This window comes from Peromyscus leucopus, chromosome 3, assembly GCF_004664715.2.
Source record: "Peromyscus leucopus breed LL Stock chromosome 3, UCI_PerLeu_2.1, whole genome shotgun sequence".
Taxonomy (NCBI): Eukaryota; Metazoa; Chordata; class Mammalia; order Rodentia; family Cricetidae; genus Peromyscus; species Peromyscus leucopus.
The window spans coordinates 63,258,504-63,276,327 of NC_051065.1; the positions used below are offsets into that span (position 1 = coordinate 63,258,504).

At 47.9% G+C, this 17,824-nt stretch overlaps 1 protein-coding gene and 1 long non-coding RNA gene across 2 annotated transcripts; one reads left to right on the top strand and one right to left on the bottom strand.

Annotated features, from left to right (window-relative positions):
- Positions 1-424: 424 nt before the first annotated feature.
- Positions 425-7,118, bottom strand: LOC119087609. The gene is made up of 3 exons (XR_005091085.1): positions 7,049-7,118; positions 6,743-6,912; positions 425-3,984 (listed from the first exon to the last, which is right to left on the bottom strand). It is a non-coding gene; the product is annotated as an uncharacterized LOC119087609 (long non-coding RNA).
- A 2,184-nt stretch (positions 7,119-9,302) lies between these two features.
- Positions 9,303-17,413, top strand: LOC119087610 (zinc finger protein 768-like). Its single transcript, XM_037203738.1, has 3 exons — positions 9,303-9,465; positions 10,487-10,573; positions 15,845-17,413. Exon 3 carries the CDS (start codon positions 15,861-15,863, stop codon positions 16,830-16,832), a length of 972 nt encoding a protein of 323 aa, XP_037059633.1. The 5' UTR covers positions 9,303-9,465; positions 10,487-10,573; positions 15,845-15,860; the 3' UTR covers positions 16,833-17,413.
- Positions 17,414-17,824: the final 411 nt, after the last annotated feature.

A 17,824-nucleotide genomic window follows, 5' to 3' on the forward strand; every position in this document is an offset into this window, starting at 1 on the left:
GTTCCTTCCCTGCCTTGCAGCCCGTCATCAGCAATTCTCTAGAAATTGGTGCTAATCTGATTCTGGAGCCGGAAAGTAGGGATAGCAGCCCCTCCCATTAGGAAATTTTATCACAGTGATTTCATGACTAGGGAAGCACTCCTGCCTACTTGGACCTTTTCTTTAGTTTTCCTTGAGAGACTCCAGCTTAAAGATATAAAGCATGGATAGGGGTGCAGTGATCTTCAGGATGAGGTCTGAGAATTCAGATATGTGTTGTCTACATGGACACAGCAGGTGAGAAAGAGATGTGCTAGCTACCCACACTTGCTGTTTGTCAATGACAGTCACAGCCTGGTCCTTAAATCTTCAATCCAAAGTCTGAAAACCTTCTGTTAGAAGTATAGGGAAAGGGCCAAAATGAGCATTCCAGGATAAACCATGGTTGCAGATGAACATCATGTTTATTGAATACTATATACACAATGCTACAGCATGAAATGCACAATAAAGAATAATATAACACTGCACTGCTTCTGAACTGTTTTATATACAGAAGATGAAGACAGAGATTTATAGAAATCACTATATAATTCCATCTTTCTTTAGGTAGGCTCTTTTGAGATTTTGAGGAATACTCAGTAACTACTTCTAGACAGTGAACAAGCCAAAAAACATGCCTCCAGAGGAGGGCCTTCAAGATTTCTCATTACTCATTACCATTAAAGTTGTCTGTACTTCTGGTCCATCACCTTCTTAACCCAATGGGTTACTTGATGTTTCTATTCAGGTCAGGTTGAGGACAAAGGTCAACAGGGAGTGCGGAGGGAACCTGGGATGTCAGGCTAAGAGGGTTTGGACCACAGTCTTGTGAGGCTTGTGAAGTTTATGAGGCTGATGTCACATAACAGACCACTCATGCTGGTTGTTGTGGTGATTCCAATTGCCTGTGAGTTTCTTGGTGTTGCCTAAGTCACACATGAGATCATCTTGTCCTGGGTCTCTTGTAGACAAGATAGTACCTGGACAAATAATGACACTTGGGTGCGGCCCACACACCCATCATGGCAAAGTCTGCCCAGGTTGCTTCTCTGGTGTGACCCAGACATCATGAAGGCCATGTTTTGTGGTCCTGGGTCCTCCTAGTTAAGCTTATCTCTTGAGTTTGATGAAGAGAAGGTGAGGTCCACAAGCCTCAAAGTTAATTTTGACCCAGGCTTCATGGTGGTAAGTTAGCCCCCAACTCACACTGACATTGATTGGCTGGCAGGATCCCATTGATGTCACTTCATGGTCTTTTTCCATGATGTCATTCTGCAGACCACCACCCCATGGTGTTAAAATGTGTCCAACCTTCCTGGAGTAGTATGTGCTCTAGGTCACACTTGAGATCAAAGTGCTGTTCTTCATCTGTTGTAGTCCTGATAAACCCTGGGCACAGGGATTCCTGGGTGCGGCCCACACACCCTCTATCCAATGTGTGCCCATGTTATTTGATTTTCAAATGTGACCCAGATGGTCATGAAGGCTGTGAGGTTGTCCTGACTCCCTGATTTGAGCATGGTTGCCTGAGCTGGGTGAAAGGTGTGTATAGTCTACACATCTGTAAGGTAATATGTGGAAATTCAGTGATTAAACCACCAATGCTTTTGTTAGTACAGTGGGTCCATTCTTGTTAGAAGGTTTCTTGTGGGCTAACTCACATCATCTTCTCCTGTATTTCTTGAAGTCCAGACAGCATGTGGTCAGACTTGAAATAAAGGTGCGGCCCACACACCCCTAAGTACAAGGTCTGCCCATGTTGGTTGATGGTCATTTGTGGCTTGGGCACAGTCAAGTATGTCATTTGGTCCTGGCTTCCCTGTATTGGTAATGGAGTCTGGGTTGGAAGAAGAGAAGGTGTGGCCCAAACACACTTGAAATTTGACCCAAGGCTCTTGGTGGTCCAACAGCTCCTAACTTCCACTGATATCCTACAAAATAAACTAACATGAAGGTAATGCCTGGTGGTCAGACCAGGTCAGGGTCATGGTTATGTCTATTAAGGCGAGGCTTGGTCCCTTTAAGGCATCACTCCTTTGTGGTGGGATTTTGTCCTAAATTGCATAGAAAGAGGGTGCAATCCACACACCCCTGAGGACGATATTAGCCCAGGCTCTTGGGGTTCAAGGAGCAGCCGGGTTCCTTTGAGGTCTGTGTAAGTCCTTGCACCTGTATTAATCATCAGGTTATCATCAAGATCTGGATCTTGAAGGATATGATGTGTCCAAATGTGTCCAAATCACACCAACAATGATTAGTCCAAGGTTCTTGGTTACAGGCTGTGGCCTGAGGTACACTTGAGAAATACTTCTTTCTGAAACAATCAGTCTAAGTCAAGATAAGTCCTTGTGTCAGACACTACAGGGTGCAGCATAACATGATTTTAGGTATTGCATGTCTACACTGATAGTTATTTAGTGAGCCCTTTTATTATGGTGAGCCCTTGTATTATTGCTCACATGTGTTGAGAATGTTGCCTAGATTGAGTGAAGTTTCTGTGTGAGAAGCACATATTAGATACTCAGGTTGTCCATATCAGTCATTAGTACAGGAAGTATTGTGGGTGAGTCCAAGGTTATCAATGTTCAAGCTGGCATATGTCTGCATTAATACCTGGTTGGTTGTTTTGTACCAATTGAAACTAAGGCCTTGGATCAGAGAGCCTCATGGTATATGCTCTAACCACATGTTTTTCACTTTAGATTTGGTGTGAGCACAGTGCTCTGTTTGGGCCCAGGTCTCTTTGGTGAGGGGTTAATCCAGAATGATTTTACTTTCGTAATTGTACTAGGAATCAGGGATTGAATTTGATTGTGCTCACTCCTTTTCATAGTTTCCCTGGGCCTCTGTCATTTCAGGTGTTGGCCTAGGCCCACAACTCTTCTTGCTTTGGGCCAGGGCTTCTCAAGGGTAAGGTATTAGCCCAGGTCCATATCTTTTCTGGCTTTGGGTCTGGGCTTCTTCAGGGTTAGGGTTTGGTCCAGGCATTTTCCTTTTGTAGTTTAACCTGGGCCTCTTCCATATTTGGGATTGTCCCAGGCCCATATATCATCTCTTTTTGGGCCCAGGCATCTTAAGGTTCAGGGACTGGCCCAGGCCCACATCTCTTCTTCATTTGGGCCTGGGATTCTAAAGGGTAAGGTATTAGCTTAGGCCCATATCTCTTCTTGCTTTGGGCCTGGGATTCTTCAGGGATAGGGTTTGGCTAAGGCATACATTTTTTTTTTGTAGTTTAACCTGGGCCTCTATTTTTCGGATTGTCCCAGGCCCATATGCCATCTCTTTCTGGGCCTAAGTATCTTAAGTTTGAGGGATTGGCCCAGGCCCACATTTCTTGCTTTGGACCTGGACTTCTTCAGGGAAAGGTATTAGCCCAGGCCCATCTCTCTTCTTGCTTTGGATCTGGGCTTCTACAGGGTCAGAGTTTGGCCCAGGCATGCCTCTCTTCTTGGATTGGCCTGGGCCTCTATAATTTGAAAATTTACCCATGTCAATATATTATCTGTCCATAGACCTGCCCTTTTCATGGTCAAGGGTTGGCCCAGCGTCCACTCTATTCTAGATTTGGGCTTCTTTAGGGTCCACTTTTAGCCCACTCAATACTTTTTGGGTGGGGTGCAGGCCTCTTTCACTGCAGGGTTTGTCCCAGGCACACTTCTCTTCTGCATTGGGCCTTGGTAGGACAATGGTCCATGAGAGACCAGGAAACGCTTCTTATTTGAGTTCCTGCATCTTTAGGTTTATGCTTATACCTGGGGTGCTTTCATCTCAGACTTTAGCTCAGGATTCTAAGGGTCCATATTTGGCCTTCACTACTTTTAATAGGCTTTTTAGTGTCCAGATTTTAGCCTGGGTACATTGCCCCATTGGGTCCTGTACCTGTTTCTCTTCAGGCTTGAGGTAGTTGAATCCATGTGTGTCCAAAGCTACATTGTCATTAGCCTTTGTCTATGGTCAGCTTTTCTGAAAATAAAAAGATTGATATTGACGGAGGAAAATACTTGGTGTCCTTTTCTGTCATGTCAAATGTAATCAGAACATCATTGACCTGTCCTTTAGGAACACAGAGACACATAGCACACAGTCCAGATGAAATAAATTATACATTGTACAAATACATCAAATATGTAGGAGAGAAGGTGGTTGGGAAGTCTTTCCTGATATATATCTGACTCTGCCTATAGGTGGAGAGGCTTGAAGAGCTCATGTGGGAAGGTCATTGCTTCTAATAGAGAGAGCTAAGAGAGTCCCAACAAGGGGTCATGCAGCCTTTCATCCCGTTCTGTGGTCAGATCCCATGACAGCATATCACAGAGAGTTCAAGGAAACAGCAGAGATTTGTCCCTTATGTATCTAGAAGATGTCTTGCTAAGGCACTGGGGGCTGTGCAGATCTTCACAAGGCCTCTTTCCTGTGTGGGGATGGTGTCCTCTCCCTGCATGTCATGCATAGTCATGCTCTGTGAGGTGTCTCTCTGCTCCTTTCTAATGCAACTCTTCTTAAGACCACATATATCTTGTATATCAAAAACCCGTAACATGGAATTGTGACTTAGTCACCCTTTTTCTATAATGCCCCTCACATGTCCACATACTGGTGTGAGATCACATTTTCATCCAAAGAATTTTCTGCAGTCATTTACCTGAAATATATCCCTACCCACCTTCTTCTGGGTATAAATCCTAGTGTTGTCCTCAGAAGTAAGTCACAGCCATAACCATGGCAGTGACCCTTATGTGAGGTCATAGAGGCCAGGACTCACTCTGTTTGGGAAAGCACAGGGCTGTCCAAGCCCATGGGTGTCTTTTGGACTGGTACTAGGGGAAGTACCAAAAGGTTTCCCTTATGACCATTTCTGGGAAACAGGCTCATAACTAGTTTTCCTTCCCCTGCAGGGATCACCACCCCTGGGAAGAGCAAGGCCATGGGGATGTGTCATACTCTGCCCCAGTGTAAAAAGTTCAAATCTTTATCATTTCTGCTGATTTATTTTATCAGCAAGTTTCTCTAGTCAAGAGACTTGGAGAATGCCATCTGTAGGATCCTGTGGTAAACTTGGCCTTCAACTTGTCCCTTCATCACCATTCAATCCAGCTTGAAGGAGGAGGGCACTGAAAGCAGAATGTCATGAATTTTCCCAAACTGGCTCTCCCATAATAGTCAATGGCCTCTGAGAATGTCATGAGATTTCCCAGCCTGGCTCTCCCATGGTAGTTACTGACCTCTGAGAATGTCATGAGATTTCCCAACCTGGCTCTCCCATGGTAGTCAATGGCCTCTGAGAATGTCATGAGATTTCCCACACTGGCTCTCCCATGGTAGTCAATGGCCTCTGAGAATGTCATGAGATTTCCCACACTGGCTCTCCCATGGTAGTCAATGGCCTCTGAGAATGTCATGAGATTTCCCACACTGGCTCTCCCATGGTAGTCAATGGCCTCTGAGAATGTCATGAGATTTCCCACACTGGCTCTCCCATGGTAGTCAATGGCCTCTGAGAATGTCATGAGATTTCCCACACTGGCTCTCCCATGGTAGTCAGTGGCCTCTGAGAATGTCAGTCACCGGAGTACAGTGTGACAGCAGAGCTCCATCCCATCACAGTTTGGAAACTGGATCCTGACATGGGTGCTGACTCTGCCTCAGCTGCTGTCACCTTTTCTGACAAATACAGGTGGGGGTTAGTAGAAGAAAAGAACTGACGTGCCTGGACACTATGGCTGTCATAGAGGACTGCTGTCTCTGGCTTGGGGCACAACAACAGAGCTTTATCCTGCCCCGGTCTGTAACCTAAAGTCTTTCCACATGGTACAGACTGGGGTCATCCTGTGACCTCATTCTCTGGTGAATAGTGGCTGTGATCTCCTTGAGTCCTTGTTTGGCTAGTCCTTGGAGCATGTCTGCTGATACTTACTGCAACTTTTCCTAGTGCTGTAGCTGAGGTCCTGCTAAAGGTCACTTCAAGGACCACATTGTGTCTCACACCCTTTATCACCCCTGCTTCTCTGAATAGTGTAAGGAGTTTAAATTAGGCCTTCATCCCAAGAATCCTGTATGGATCCATTCCACCACTTAGCCTCAACTTACTTTCACACCTGCAGTTCCATCTGAACCCCACAGCCCACCCCAGTAGATACTGTGCTCCCTCCCATGAAGACCACAGCCGTTACCATGGCAGTGAGCTATTATTATGAGGTAACAGAGGCCTGACCACACCTCTCTCCAGCTTTTGCCTATGTGCCTGAGTATAACATGAAGTGCGACCACGCTTCCTCACACTGTGCTGAGCACACTGTCCTAGCAAAGTAGGATGCTTAAGATGCGGTGATGTTGTCATTTTATCAACAAAGGCTGAGCGTAAATTTACCCTCTGTCATATGTGTTGGTAGAGGAAGACATATGACATTCAGTATCATCTACATGCACTTTCACACATGGATGTGAACCTGCAGACAGGAGCACACACCAATAACACACACACCAAGTGAAAATGTGTATGTAAGTATAGACTTAGAGGGGAGAGTGCAGCCATGGTGTTCCTGTGATAATGACATTGAGTTTGTTCCCATATTTGTCAGCTATCTGAGTACAAATGAAAAGATTGCTACTCCAGGGAAGCTCAGACGTCAGCACCCCAGAGACTTCCTCTACCATCCCTGGACACACTATGAATGATGGTCATTGTTGGGCATGCAAACAGGAACCCTCCATCCTTCCTTACCTAGGCTGGAGGTTGGAGTCCTGGTCCAGATACATCTGTGTGGCTTCATTCCAAGGCTCCTCTCCCTGGTGAGTCCAGCAGTTTCTCTCCCTGGGTTCTTGAGTGGCCAGTCCCACTGCTATGGGAACCCTGGTCCCTGCTGTTTCTAGTTCTTCCTAGGATGAGCTGCCCTAAGTAAGAGACATTTTAATTATCTCACTATGTCTCAGTCTCCCCATTTAAAGCCCCAGTGTAGAAGTGCCTCCCACTGAATGAGTCACTCAGATTAATTTTGGGCAGTATCCATCCCAGAAAATAGCCTCAAACCTTCAAGACACTTGGGCCTGCTTTGACTCCCAGCTGTCCTTGCTGGACTCTGTGTTGCCCTCAGACCAAGACCACTGCTGTCACTAGGGCAGGGACTTACCCTGTGAGGTCACAGAGGCCTCACCTCATTCTGAGAATGACAAAGGACATCCAGGCCTCAGTCCTCTCCCAGCATGGCCCATCCTTGATCTCTGGGTTCTTCTGGGCAAGCATCCCCAGAAGCACTAGCTTTGGGGAATTACGTAGAGGCATTTCTCATAGACCATTCTTTCCCTGGGAATCATCCACATGCATCTCCTGTCAGCCCTCCATTTTCCCACGTGTACCATCAGCCTTGAGAGGAGGAACACAGTTGACTATTTTGTTTCCTTATCTCAAATCTCTGAACTTCACACTCTGCCTCATCACCTCTGATTCTCTACAGCCATCCTGGTTCATGGCTGTCACTCAGCCTGCAAGGTGCCATCTAGTGGACCTTGTATCTGGCTCCAAATGTAACCATACACACCTTGTTTCCTAACTTGACCTCTGGGCACCATTCGTCTCTTGGCTTAGTTGGGTTATTAGCTGAATGCTTGCCTGGAATCCTGTGGTCCTGGGTTTTAGAGTGAACAGTATGTAAGTACATAGATGAGTAGTGAATCACTATACACTGTGTGCAGGAATCACCATAGATGGTGATGCAGCAGGCCAGCATGTAAGATGGACTCTTGGGAGCACCCGCTTTCCCTTGTGCCATCCTCAGCCAACCTTCCACCCAGGTAACTGTGTGGGTGGGTGATGATGCTGTCCAGAGTTGTGCCAAGCTCTGTCCCCATGCACTTTCAGATCATGCAGTGGTGGGCTGGTTCTGTTAGCCTGCTCTGAACTGGAATCTCAGTCAAGTCCGTGCTTCCCCTGTGATGGAAATGCAGTCTCTCAACCACCAGTTTCCAGTGTTTCTCATGAAGGGAGGGTGGATGTAAAATGACTGACATCCAGTACTCAGGATCGCTGGCCACTCATGGCCATGGACCACCATGAATTCTCAGAGTGTTGCAAGAGTCTACCATTGATTGTGAAAAGTGTGAAACCTTTGGCTTAGTTAGCCTGCCTCTGTCCTTGGAGATAGAAAGTGTAACTTCTGGCATGAGGATGTTTAAAGTGAGTCACGTTGTGTGTTTTTGCATTCAGATAACCTCCCATGTAACATGACTCGTGAGCATGAGGACCCCATGGGTGTTCTTGGAGATGTGGGGAGTCAGAGTGCCTGGTGGAAGGACAGGCTTTCACAGCAGGTGAAGGAATGGCCACTGTTGTGTCCTGAGCCCAGCCGTGTTCTGTCCTCCCCCTGGGCTCACTGTGGCTGTTGCTGGCTGTCCACTGTGGAACACAGTTTATACGTGGCAATGTTTGGACACAGACAGGCAGACAGGCTTGTATCATTTACAGTTGACCTCTCTACCCAAGGCACCACACTCTGCATGGGGTCAAATTTGGTCCAAATCTGATTAAAACCCTGGAATGAAAGCTTGAAGTGGAGTTCATTTTCAGGTTACCTGTTCTAGCACCAAATGGTACACTGGTGTGTCAGTTCTGTGTTGAAACTCACATGTGGTTCAGGTTAAGTTCCCCCGGGAGTTTGCCTCTCAGTGAGCTGAACATTTGTGCCACTATTCAGCCAGCCTGATCTCTCCCAGGATCTGTAGCTTCAAGTCACTGCAGTAGAAATAGTGTGAGCCTAGCTGCCAACCAGTTCCTCGTGGGGATTCTGCTGCCCTTTCCCACATCATAAAGAACCCAAATTATGTTTTAGAAAGCTCACTTTCTAGAAGAGACCTTGTTACTAGTGTGCAGTTAGATCTGGTCTGTGTTCCCTTCCATTCTGCAGGGCCTCTTCTCATGGATGTTTGCTATTGACTCTTAAGGGCAGCAGGACCCTTTGGGCCCTCTGTATGTACATGTACCCTGAGCTACACTAAGCCTCAGTGGTCTATTTACCTGGGTACTGTTTTATCCTCACCTTCTTGGGCCACCTCTTCCAGCCCATATTCAGACACAGTTCTGGCTGAGGGCCATGTAGCCGTCTGTTCTCCAGATAAAGAAGTTGTGGGTGCTTCGTTCTGTTAGAGGGGTCAAGCAGACCTCCCCAGCTGGATTTATCAACCTCTGACTGGGTCTGCAGGACACTGAGCTTCCTGTGTCCATCACAAAGTTGTTAGGTCATCTTCTGAACAATCTTCTATGAGTCACAGTTGCCAGGCTCCGTGTTCCTGGGTGGTTTCGTGGCTGGAGTTCCTGGATCTGTGAGAGGTGGGCTAGAGCAAAGGCATTTTCTTCTTCAACTCCAAGGTCTCATCACCTCATGGTGGCTGTGGCTCTTCCTGTGGAGTGGTTGAGTGAACAATGGAATCTCTGCCACTGGGGACCAGAGTGAGGCATGTTCTGATGTATTTTGTACTTCCTGCTGCTCAGCCTGTCTCATCTTCACAGAGATGGAGGAGAGTGGCTGTTGCACCAGAGACTCTGTAGTCTGTCCAGTAATGGGAGGAGGTGTCCGACAACCTTCTGTAGCATCTGTACCATGAGTGACTTGTGGATAGAGCTTGAAATGAGCTGGTTCCTTATCATGGTGGTTTTTCAATAAGCTACAAATGGATCTACCGTATGATACAGTCATAGCTATCATTCCTGGGCATAGAGCAAAGGGCTTCCTTGCTGTGGACACCTGCACATTCGTTTGATTGGCACTCGATTCCTGATCACTAGGGAATGGAATCAACTGCCCTGTTTAAACCCTCTGTTCTTTCTGGCTAGCACCCCATGTGAACTGTGCAGTTGCAGCTAACATGATGGGCAATCCCAACCTCATAGCTGGGGAGGGCTCTTATGGGGGGACTCACTGGGAAATACTTCTGGGGGGGTAAATATGCTGATAGGCACTCAGGTTATTTGCTCCCAGCTGAAGGCAGCATGAAGCCAGTAGGCGGGAGGGTGAAAACAGGGCAGAGACAGCAGGGTGATGGGGGAGCCAGAGTGATGAGAGCCACGGAGGAGACGTGAAGTGTGGAAACAGAGACCTTCATGCCTTCTTGTAAACCCATCCCCTGCAGATGGTGTCCAGGGATCCTGGACTTTATCACTTTAATGTGTTGATCTGTGTGCCTGGGAACTCAGCCTCAAACCACACAGAAATAGCTCCCAATCAAGAAGTACCCTAATGGTGCTGGTTTGGGTATAATCTTAAAGGAAGAGGCATGGAAAGGCCAGGAGCTCTGACGGACTCCTGTCAAGCCAGGCTTGCCCTCCCCACTCCAAGTCAGGAGAGCCTTTCCAGCTCTCTAGTCCTGGCTTTCCATCTCCCCAGCATCTTCAGACCCTCAAATGGCTGGCCTTCATATGGGCAGGTTGGACTGTCTTTCCTTCGCACTGATCCAGATCCACCCTCCTCCTTCACAGGTCCCATCTCCCACACCGGCCACCACTCCAGGATTTGGTGCACAGCTCTCACATGCTTCTCTTTGGATGTTGAAGCCTCCTGAGTGTGTGAGTGATGTCCTACACTCCTCTGGGTTTGCCCGGTGCTTTGTTGAGAACCAGAGTAATGTGAGATAGCTGAGATGTAGCTCATGTCAAAAGCGGCTGCAATGATGTTTTCTCACATAGTAGATCACCATGAAGGTCAATGACTAAGTCAGAATGGCCATGATGATGTTTTCTCACACAGCAGATCACCATGAAGGTCAATGACTAAGTCAGAGTCTAAGTTCAGATCACCTGCTGCTTCACCTGGGGGTCCTTTACCCAGGCACGGGAAGCCTGCCTCCTCTGAACTCACTTTCAGGAGCTGTCTCTCCAGCCACAGCTGACCTGCTATTCTGAGTCTCCATGTGTACTCTGGCGGCTTTTTCCTATTCTTTCCTCCCCTGGAATGTTCTTCTATTCTCTCAGGACTCCCTAAAAATATCCAGAGTCCCAAGACTCTCCATGTACATGGATGGGAGGCATTATTGACATTAGTCATGGGGTCAGAGAGCAAGATGTGATCAGAAACCAGGAGACCACAGCCCTGGTTCAGTTTTTTCTTAACCTTGCTGTCTCTGTGGCCTTAGAAAAGTCAGGTGACTTCTCTGGGCCACAGTTTAATCACAGATGGCTTAAAGTCCAGTACTGTTAGTGTCAGCTTCTCTGTTCTCACCTGAGTATGGAATAAGCATGGGTGAGGAAATATTTTGCAATATGACAAGCATCATTCCAACCACTATCACCATTAGTATCACTGTGTGAGTGGAGCCCTTCTGCACATCCAGGTCTGAAAGTCCCGGCCAGCTTATGAGATCTGGAGAGGTCTACTTTGCTAGCATATGTGAGTTTCTGGAAAGAGATAAAAGACTGCACTGCCTTGCCACAGAAAGAGAATTCCTAGTTCCAGGCAAAACACTGAAAATGAGCAGTCTCTGTCCTAGAACTTGTCCAGGAAAGACGCAAATCTCATAGAGATCATGACTGAGGCAGAACCATTAACCCCAGTTCCCTGCTGGGGACAAAGTTCTCACTGGCCCCCAATGAACACAAAATGCCAGTTAAAATCAGTCTGTGTGAGCGCTTAGGCAAAAATTTGGCCGCAGCCTTTTGGGGGTCAAGCTTCCAGCTTTGGTAGTTTCTAAGCTCCACATTTGGTTGGAGAGACTCAGGACCCACCCCGGCCTTATAGCTCAAAACCAGAAAGATCTTGATTAGAAGTAGGGCTCCTGGGTGTATTGCTGACCCCTCCAGAATAGTGACCTGAGTCTTTCTCAACCAAGGATGGGAGCTGCTGTGCAACTGAGGGTCAAATGGAGCTGGATTTTCACTGTTGTCCTGAGGGTGATCAGCTTTTACATGCTAGATGGAGGGAGCCTGCCCAGCTTCCTGGATGTAGGTTCAAAGTCGTCAAGTGCCGCATCATGTTAGTGCAGTCATTTCATGAGTCAATTCAGCATTGAATTCAGCAGTGAATTCAGGTTTGGAGAGGTAATGCTCTCTGGGTACATCAGTTATCAGTATTGTGTATCCCTGATGCAGTGTGGGTGTGTCCCACCAAAATCGTGTCATATGCCTTCATTAACACCTTCTCAAGTGGGCATTTTATCCAGCGCCCATCTTATGAATAAGAAAACAGAACATGGAGGAGCTTGTCATTTTCGGTGTGTGTTCATGGGAATGTGTGAGCATGTGCATATGAATATGTATGGAGGCTAGAAATCAACGTTCCATGTCTTTCTCAATCGCTTTCCACCTTATTAAGACAGGGTCTCTTACTGAACTAGGAGCTCACTGACTGGCTCCATGGATCCACTTGTCTCTGCCTTCCCAGAGCTGGGATTCTAAGTGTTCCACGCCATAACTGGCTTTTTGGGAGCTGGGGATTCAAACCCATGTCTTCATGCTTTTACAGTAAGCACTTTACTGACTAGGCCAACTCTCCATCCTCTTAAATAATTCTTTAAGCTACAGAGCCACTAGGAGATAGTTTCAGAACAGCACCGAAGCCTGTCCTCATCCAGCAGTTGCCTAGACCTTGGCAGTGCTCTGACGCCGTGGGAGTGAAAGCCCCTGCCTCCTAACCTCCCCTTTGCACTTGGCACGCCCTGAGCTTCCAGGAGTGTTTTGGATTGACTCACCAGTGTGGCATCAAGGTGGAAGCAGAGCATCTGTGGCCCAGCATGAAAGGGAAATGAGCTGGAGCAGAGCCTCAGGAAGGGACAGTGGTCCTGAAGCTGACCCAGGGAAGGATGGGGAAATGGGAGCCACAGCAGGCTAAAGAAGAGATGGTGGAGAGAGGTGGAGAAGGATGGTGCAGCCAGGATGAAAGGAGAGAAGGAGCAGAAATGAGAGCCAGGCCTTAGAAAAGCCTTTCATGAACCTGGGGTAGACATCTTATCCCAGGCAATGGCTCATTGGTGTCTCCATACTGAGGTGTAGCTTTGGGTCAGGCACCCTGGCTGATTGGATGCTCGGTGGGCAAGCTGCCTGCTCATTTTTCTAGCCTTGTCCACCCACTTCTTGGCCCTCTTTCCATGTGAGAAAGGAAGTTCTTCTGTGGCCAAGAGGATATGGGCTTCCAGCAGATGACACTCAGGTAGCAAGAGCCCTGCAGACCCAGGGTGATTTGTTCCTTATGAAACAGAAGAAGGTGTCAAGGACCCCCATTCCTTCATGGACTCAACCACCACATCAGAATCCTCATCTGATCCTCCCACTTCATTCCACACTCAGGTGGCAGGACCTTATAGGGAGATCCAGACACAGGACCCCCGGACACAGCAACTTTCTCACAAACAATTGCATTTTATAAATTTTCCCACATGGCCAAGGGGAATGGCTTATCTCATTCAGTAGGCAGGAGGTGGAGAAGGAGGGTGGGGGAACCCCCAGGCCCAAAGCAGCGGAACTTTCAGGAAGTTACCACATGGCAAAACAGAACCAGTCCCAGAGCCTCCTTGTCATAGGGCTACTAATGCCAATGTAGGGACCCCATATCCTTATGACATCATCTGGTCCCCACTTCTTCCCAAATTCTGTTTCTGAAGACCTTAGAGATGGAGTTTGAGAATGGATTTGTCAGAAGACAAACACCCAGCTCTCAGGAGCCTGTGCCTTCAGTCCAGGAGGGTAAGGCTTTCCTGGAAGAGGGGCGTGGTAAATACAGAGAGCCTGGGACAGATTCAGTCCCCGTGGAAAGGCAAGTGCTGGTGAGGACAGATTGGCTGTGAATGTGAGGGGTTTGAGAGGAGGAAGAGGGTGGAGTTTGAGCAGTCTCTTCAGTAAAGTGCTTACTGTAAAAGCATGAAGACAAGAAAGGCGGCCAGAATAGGTGAGCTGAACCAAGGTCCCCAACCCCTCACTATGCCACCAGCAGAGCTTGGGAGATAACACAACAACCCAACCCAACCCAACCCAAACCTACGGGCACTGCTGAGAATGAGAACAGACTTGGAGTTTAGGGAATAAGTATTCATGTCTTATATACGAAAGTATCTTAGTAAGGGAAATATGTACACCTTTATAAAAGTGGAAGTTTTGGTCTTTGGTAAATCTACTAGGGACATCTCTCTAATGGGATGGTGTATTTGGAAATAACTCTTCTGCAATTACCAGTAGATGGATGAATATATATACACACACATATGTGGCTTTTCAAATTCCACAACCCAGAAATTAAAGCATCAGAAAAGCCCCAAATGGAGCTAGTCATTTGCCCACAGTGCAGCCTGTGAATATTGAGAGAACGATTCTGTTAGCAGTTTGACCTAACCATCAAGTTAATAGGAAACTGACCTATTAGGTTACCAGTCAGGAATCTGACCTAACTGGTACTTAGAAGCAAGTTAAACTTCTGAAACAGTGCAGTATTCATTAAGGGGAAAAGTGCAAATGTACAAGCTCTCCATCACACATTGTTTGATGCAAGTGTGAAGACTGTACAAGTCTGATTTAGGAAAGACAGGCCTGTGAGGCTGGCGGGCCTACTGCTGTGTGCTGTGATATTATTCCCAATGTACCTACTTGGTATGTATGCAAATGTTTACAGTATAAAGTACCAATTCTTATTTTTATAGTATTATATTAAGTGTTTTTAAAGTGTGTGTGTGTGTGTACATGTTACTGCAGTTCCTGCAGGAACCAGAAGCCGTTTTGGATAGACCCTGGAACTAGAGTTATAGGCAGTTGTGAGCTGCCCAGTGTGGGCACTGGGAACTGAACTCAGGTCTTAAAGAACAGTAAGCTCTTTTAACCACTAAACCACCCACTGAGTCACTTCTCCAATTTAATGCCTAGCATTATCATATTTAAGGTGGAGGAGCCTAAGAGGGGAAGGCAGTCATTCCGTCTTGAAAATGAACTGATTGAATCATCATTTTTTGTTCCTGTCTGCATTTGAGAAGTGCTTACGTCAGTAGGCCAAGGAGACAGGATTTTAGACACCAGGAAAGAGACACTGTGTGCTTGGAGGTGGTTAGGGAGCACAGGTTTGTGCCCAGGAGAAAGAGAACAAAGGGGGCACCTTTGCATATTCTTTAAAAATGAAAATGTCTTCCTTGTAGACGCCTTTGCACCTACGGCATTCAGCAGAGCAAATCTACGTGCTTAGGAAGTATTGATTGAACTGAAGCGCATACACAGATGGAGATAAGGTTGTAATTTTGCTAAGTTGGTCTGGAAGGGCAGAGGCCCAGACAATGGACTCCTTCCTGGCTGTTTCTGGTGGCTGCCCTGTGAGCTTCCGAGCCCCTCCATGCCTTGGAAGAAACCCCAGTCAGAAAGACTGCACAGTCATGACTAACTGGACACTAGGGACTTCCTGTGCCTGGGGAGCTGAGGTGGAGGAAGATCCACCCACTCTCTCCTGACCAAGTAGAAGAGCAGGTGTTGAGCCAGCTGGTCAACTAGGTCTGGATGGTTTCTTAGGTCTTGGGATGGCAGGAGCACCCCCCCAATGAATTAGAACAGATGATGTTCTAGAAGCCCCAACAAGGAGAATGGAGAACACCTGCTTAACCCCCAGCCTATTGGTTTGAGGGTTTTGAAGGGGATGCAGTATCTTCAAGTGAGAGCCAGGCTTCATTCAGGGGGAGAAGGCAGAGGAGGCGTTCAGAGAAGAGACAGGTGTGGAGAAGGCTGGGGTGGTGACAGATGGAAGGATCTGAGGTGTCTGGAGGCTCAGGAGGTACAAAGTTAAGTGGGCAAGCTTCCACTTGATAAGGGATGGTTTGGGAGTCAGTGGCTGAGGCACACAGGTTGACGGACAGGGAATGAATCTTTTGCATGTTGGAGTGGTGAGACCACGGCAATGGGGAACACGGCTTCTCCAGAAGCCAGCAGGAGCCATCGCATCTTCAGTCCCATCGGAGGAGTCATCACATCTTCCGTCCCATCGCAGGAGTCATTGAATCTCCAGTCCCATCCCAGGAGTCACGGCATCTCCAGTCCCACCGCAGGAGCCGACACATCTCCAGTCCCGTCGCAGGAGTCATGGCATCTCCAGTCCCATCCCAGGGGCCATGGAATCTCCGGTCTCATCGCAAGAGTCATGGCATCTCCAGTCCCATTGCAGGCATCATGGCATCTCCACTCTCATCGCAGGAGTCATGGCATCTCCAGTCCCGTCACAGGAGTCGTTGCATCTCCAGTCCCATCGGAGTCGTCGCATCTCCAGTCCCGTCGCAGGCGTCATCGCATCTCCAGCCCCATTGCAGGAGCCGTCGCATCTCCAGTCCCATCGCAGGAGTCGTTGCATTTCCAGTCCCATCGCAGGAGTCGTTGCATCTCTAGTCCCATTGCAGGAGCCATGGCATCTCCAGTCTCATCGCAGGAGTCGTTGCATCTCCAGTCCCATCACAGGAATCGTCGCATCTTCAGCCCCATCGCAGGAGTCATAGCATCTCCAGTCCCATCGCAGGCATCATGGCATCTCGACTCCCATCGCAGGAGCCATTGCATCTCTAGTCCCACCGCAGGAGCCATGGCATCTCCAGTCCCATCGCAGGAGTCATTGCATCTTCAGTCCCATCGCATCTTCAGTCCCACCGCAGGAACCATCGCATCTTCAGCCCGATCACAGGAGCCATCGCATCTCCAGTCCCATCGCAGGGGCCGTCGCATCTTTAGTCCCATTGCAGGGGCCATCACATCTTCAGTCCCATCGCAGGAGTCATCACATCTCCTGTCCCATCGCAGGAGTCATCGAATCTCCAGTCCCACCGCAGGAGGGCAGTTTGGAGGCTGGGGGAGCTGTGACACACTGAACTTTGACATCCTCTGACAGCCTGGCCAAATAGGGCTTCCTTGGTTGTGCATGTTGAACAGGGACACATCCAGGGGAAGCTCTTGACATGCGTTCACTATGAATGGTGTCCTGCACGAAGAAAGCTCTTTACTTGTAGACAAGAGCTCCAGGAGCACACAGTGCTTAGAGTTTCCACTTTTCTGCCGAGAAAACTGAGGAGCACCAAAGTCCAGCACCTTCTGGATTTCAGTCCTATCATTAATTGGATCAGATTTTGATGTCAGCCTTTGAAGATGCCATGGGTCTTAGCTATGCATCTTGAATGTGAGGTTTTCAGTCCTTGTGCAGTACGGACACCAGAAAGAACCAAGCATCGGCATGCTTCTGAAGGGAAGAAGGTGTCTTAGGGATACAAGAGCAACATTGGAGAGTGACCTCTGTCCTTAGCCACAGCTTAGCCTCTAATTTGGCTGGGCTTTGGCTTCTACCAATAGAGAAGAGTGGAGGGCAAAGGTGACTGGAGACTCGCTGAGTGCAAGGGTTACACTCGGCTGTTGGACTGGGAGCCGGTCACCGTGTTGGTGAGGCCACATATATTGGAGTTTGAGGATCTTTCATCTTGTTCTAGCCTGTTTCTCTTGGAAGGCCTTCCAGTGGTCTTCCTGGGGGTAAATATCCGGCCACCAGCATCCTCAGAGGGAAGCAGAGAAGTATACTGAGGTGTTTGTTTATTTTTCCCCAGCATTGACATTTTAGAAAAGCACTTGCTTTGGTTCCCTTTGAAATGTCTTCCACTCTCCTGGCTCCCCTGAGTCCATAGCTTCAGCTCTGTGTCCACATTAGAGACTTGGTTGTCCCGTATTTCTCCTCTCAGGAGACCCTCACCCTTGAGCAGAAAAGATGACCTGGAGTCCTAGTCACATAATATTCTTGGAGGCCCACATCCTGGCCACTGTGGTAGTGCCTCTGTTTGTGGCTCCCTACCCCCCACGTTTTCATTGCTTAGACCCCTTTACCTCTTCTTGGTG

Bases quoted from the DNA above. Each gene is read 5' to 3' on its own strand.
- LOC119087610 (XM_037203738.1), top strand. From the start codon at position 15,861: ATGGGGAACACGGCTTCTCCAGAAGCCAGCAGGAGCCATCGCATCTTC.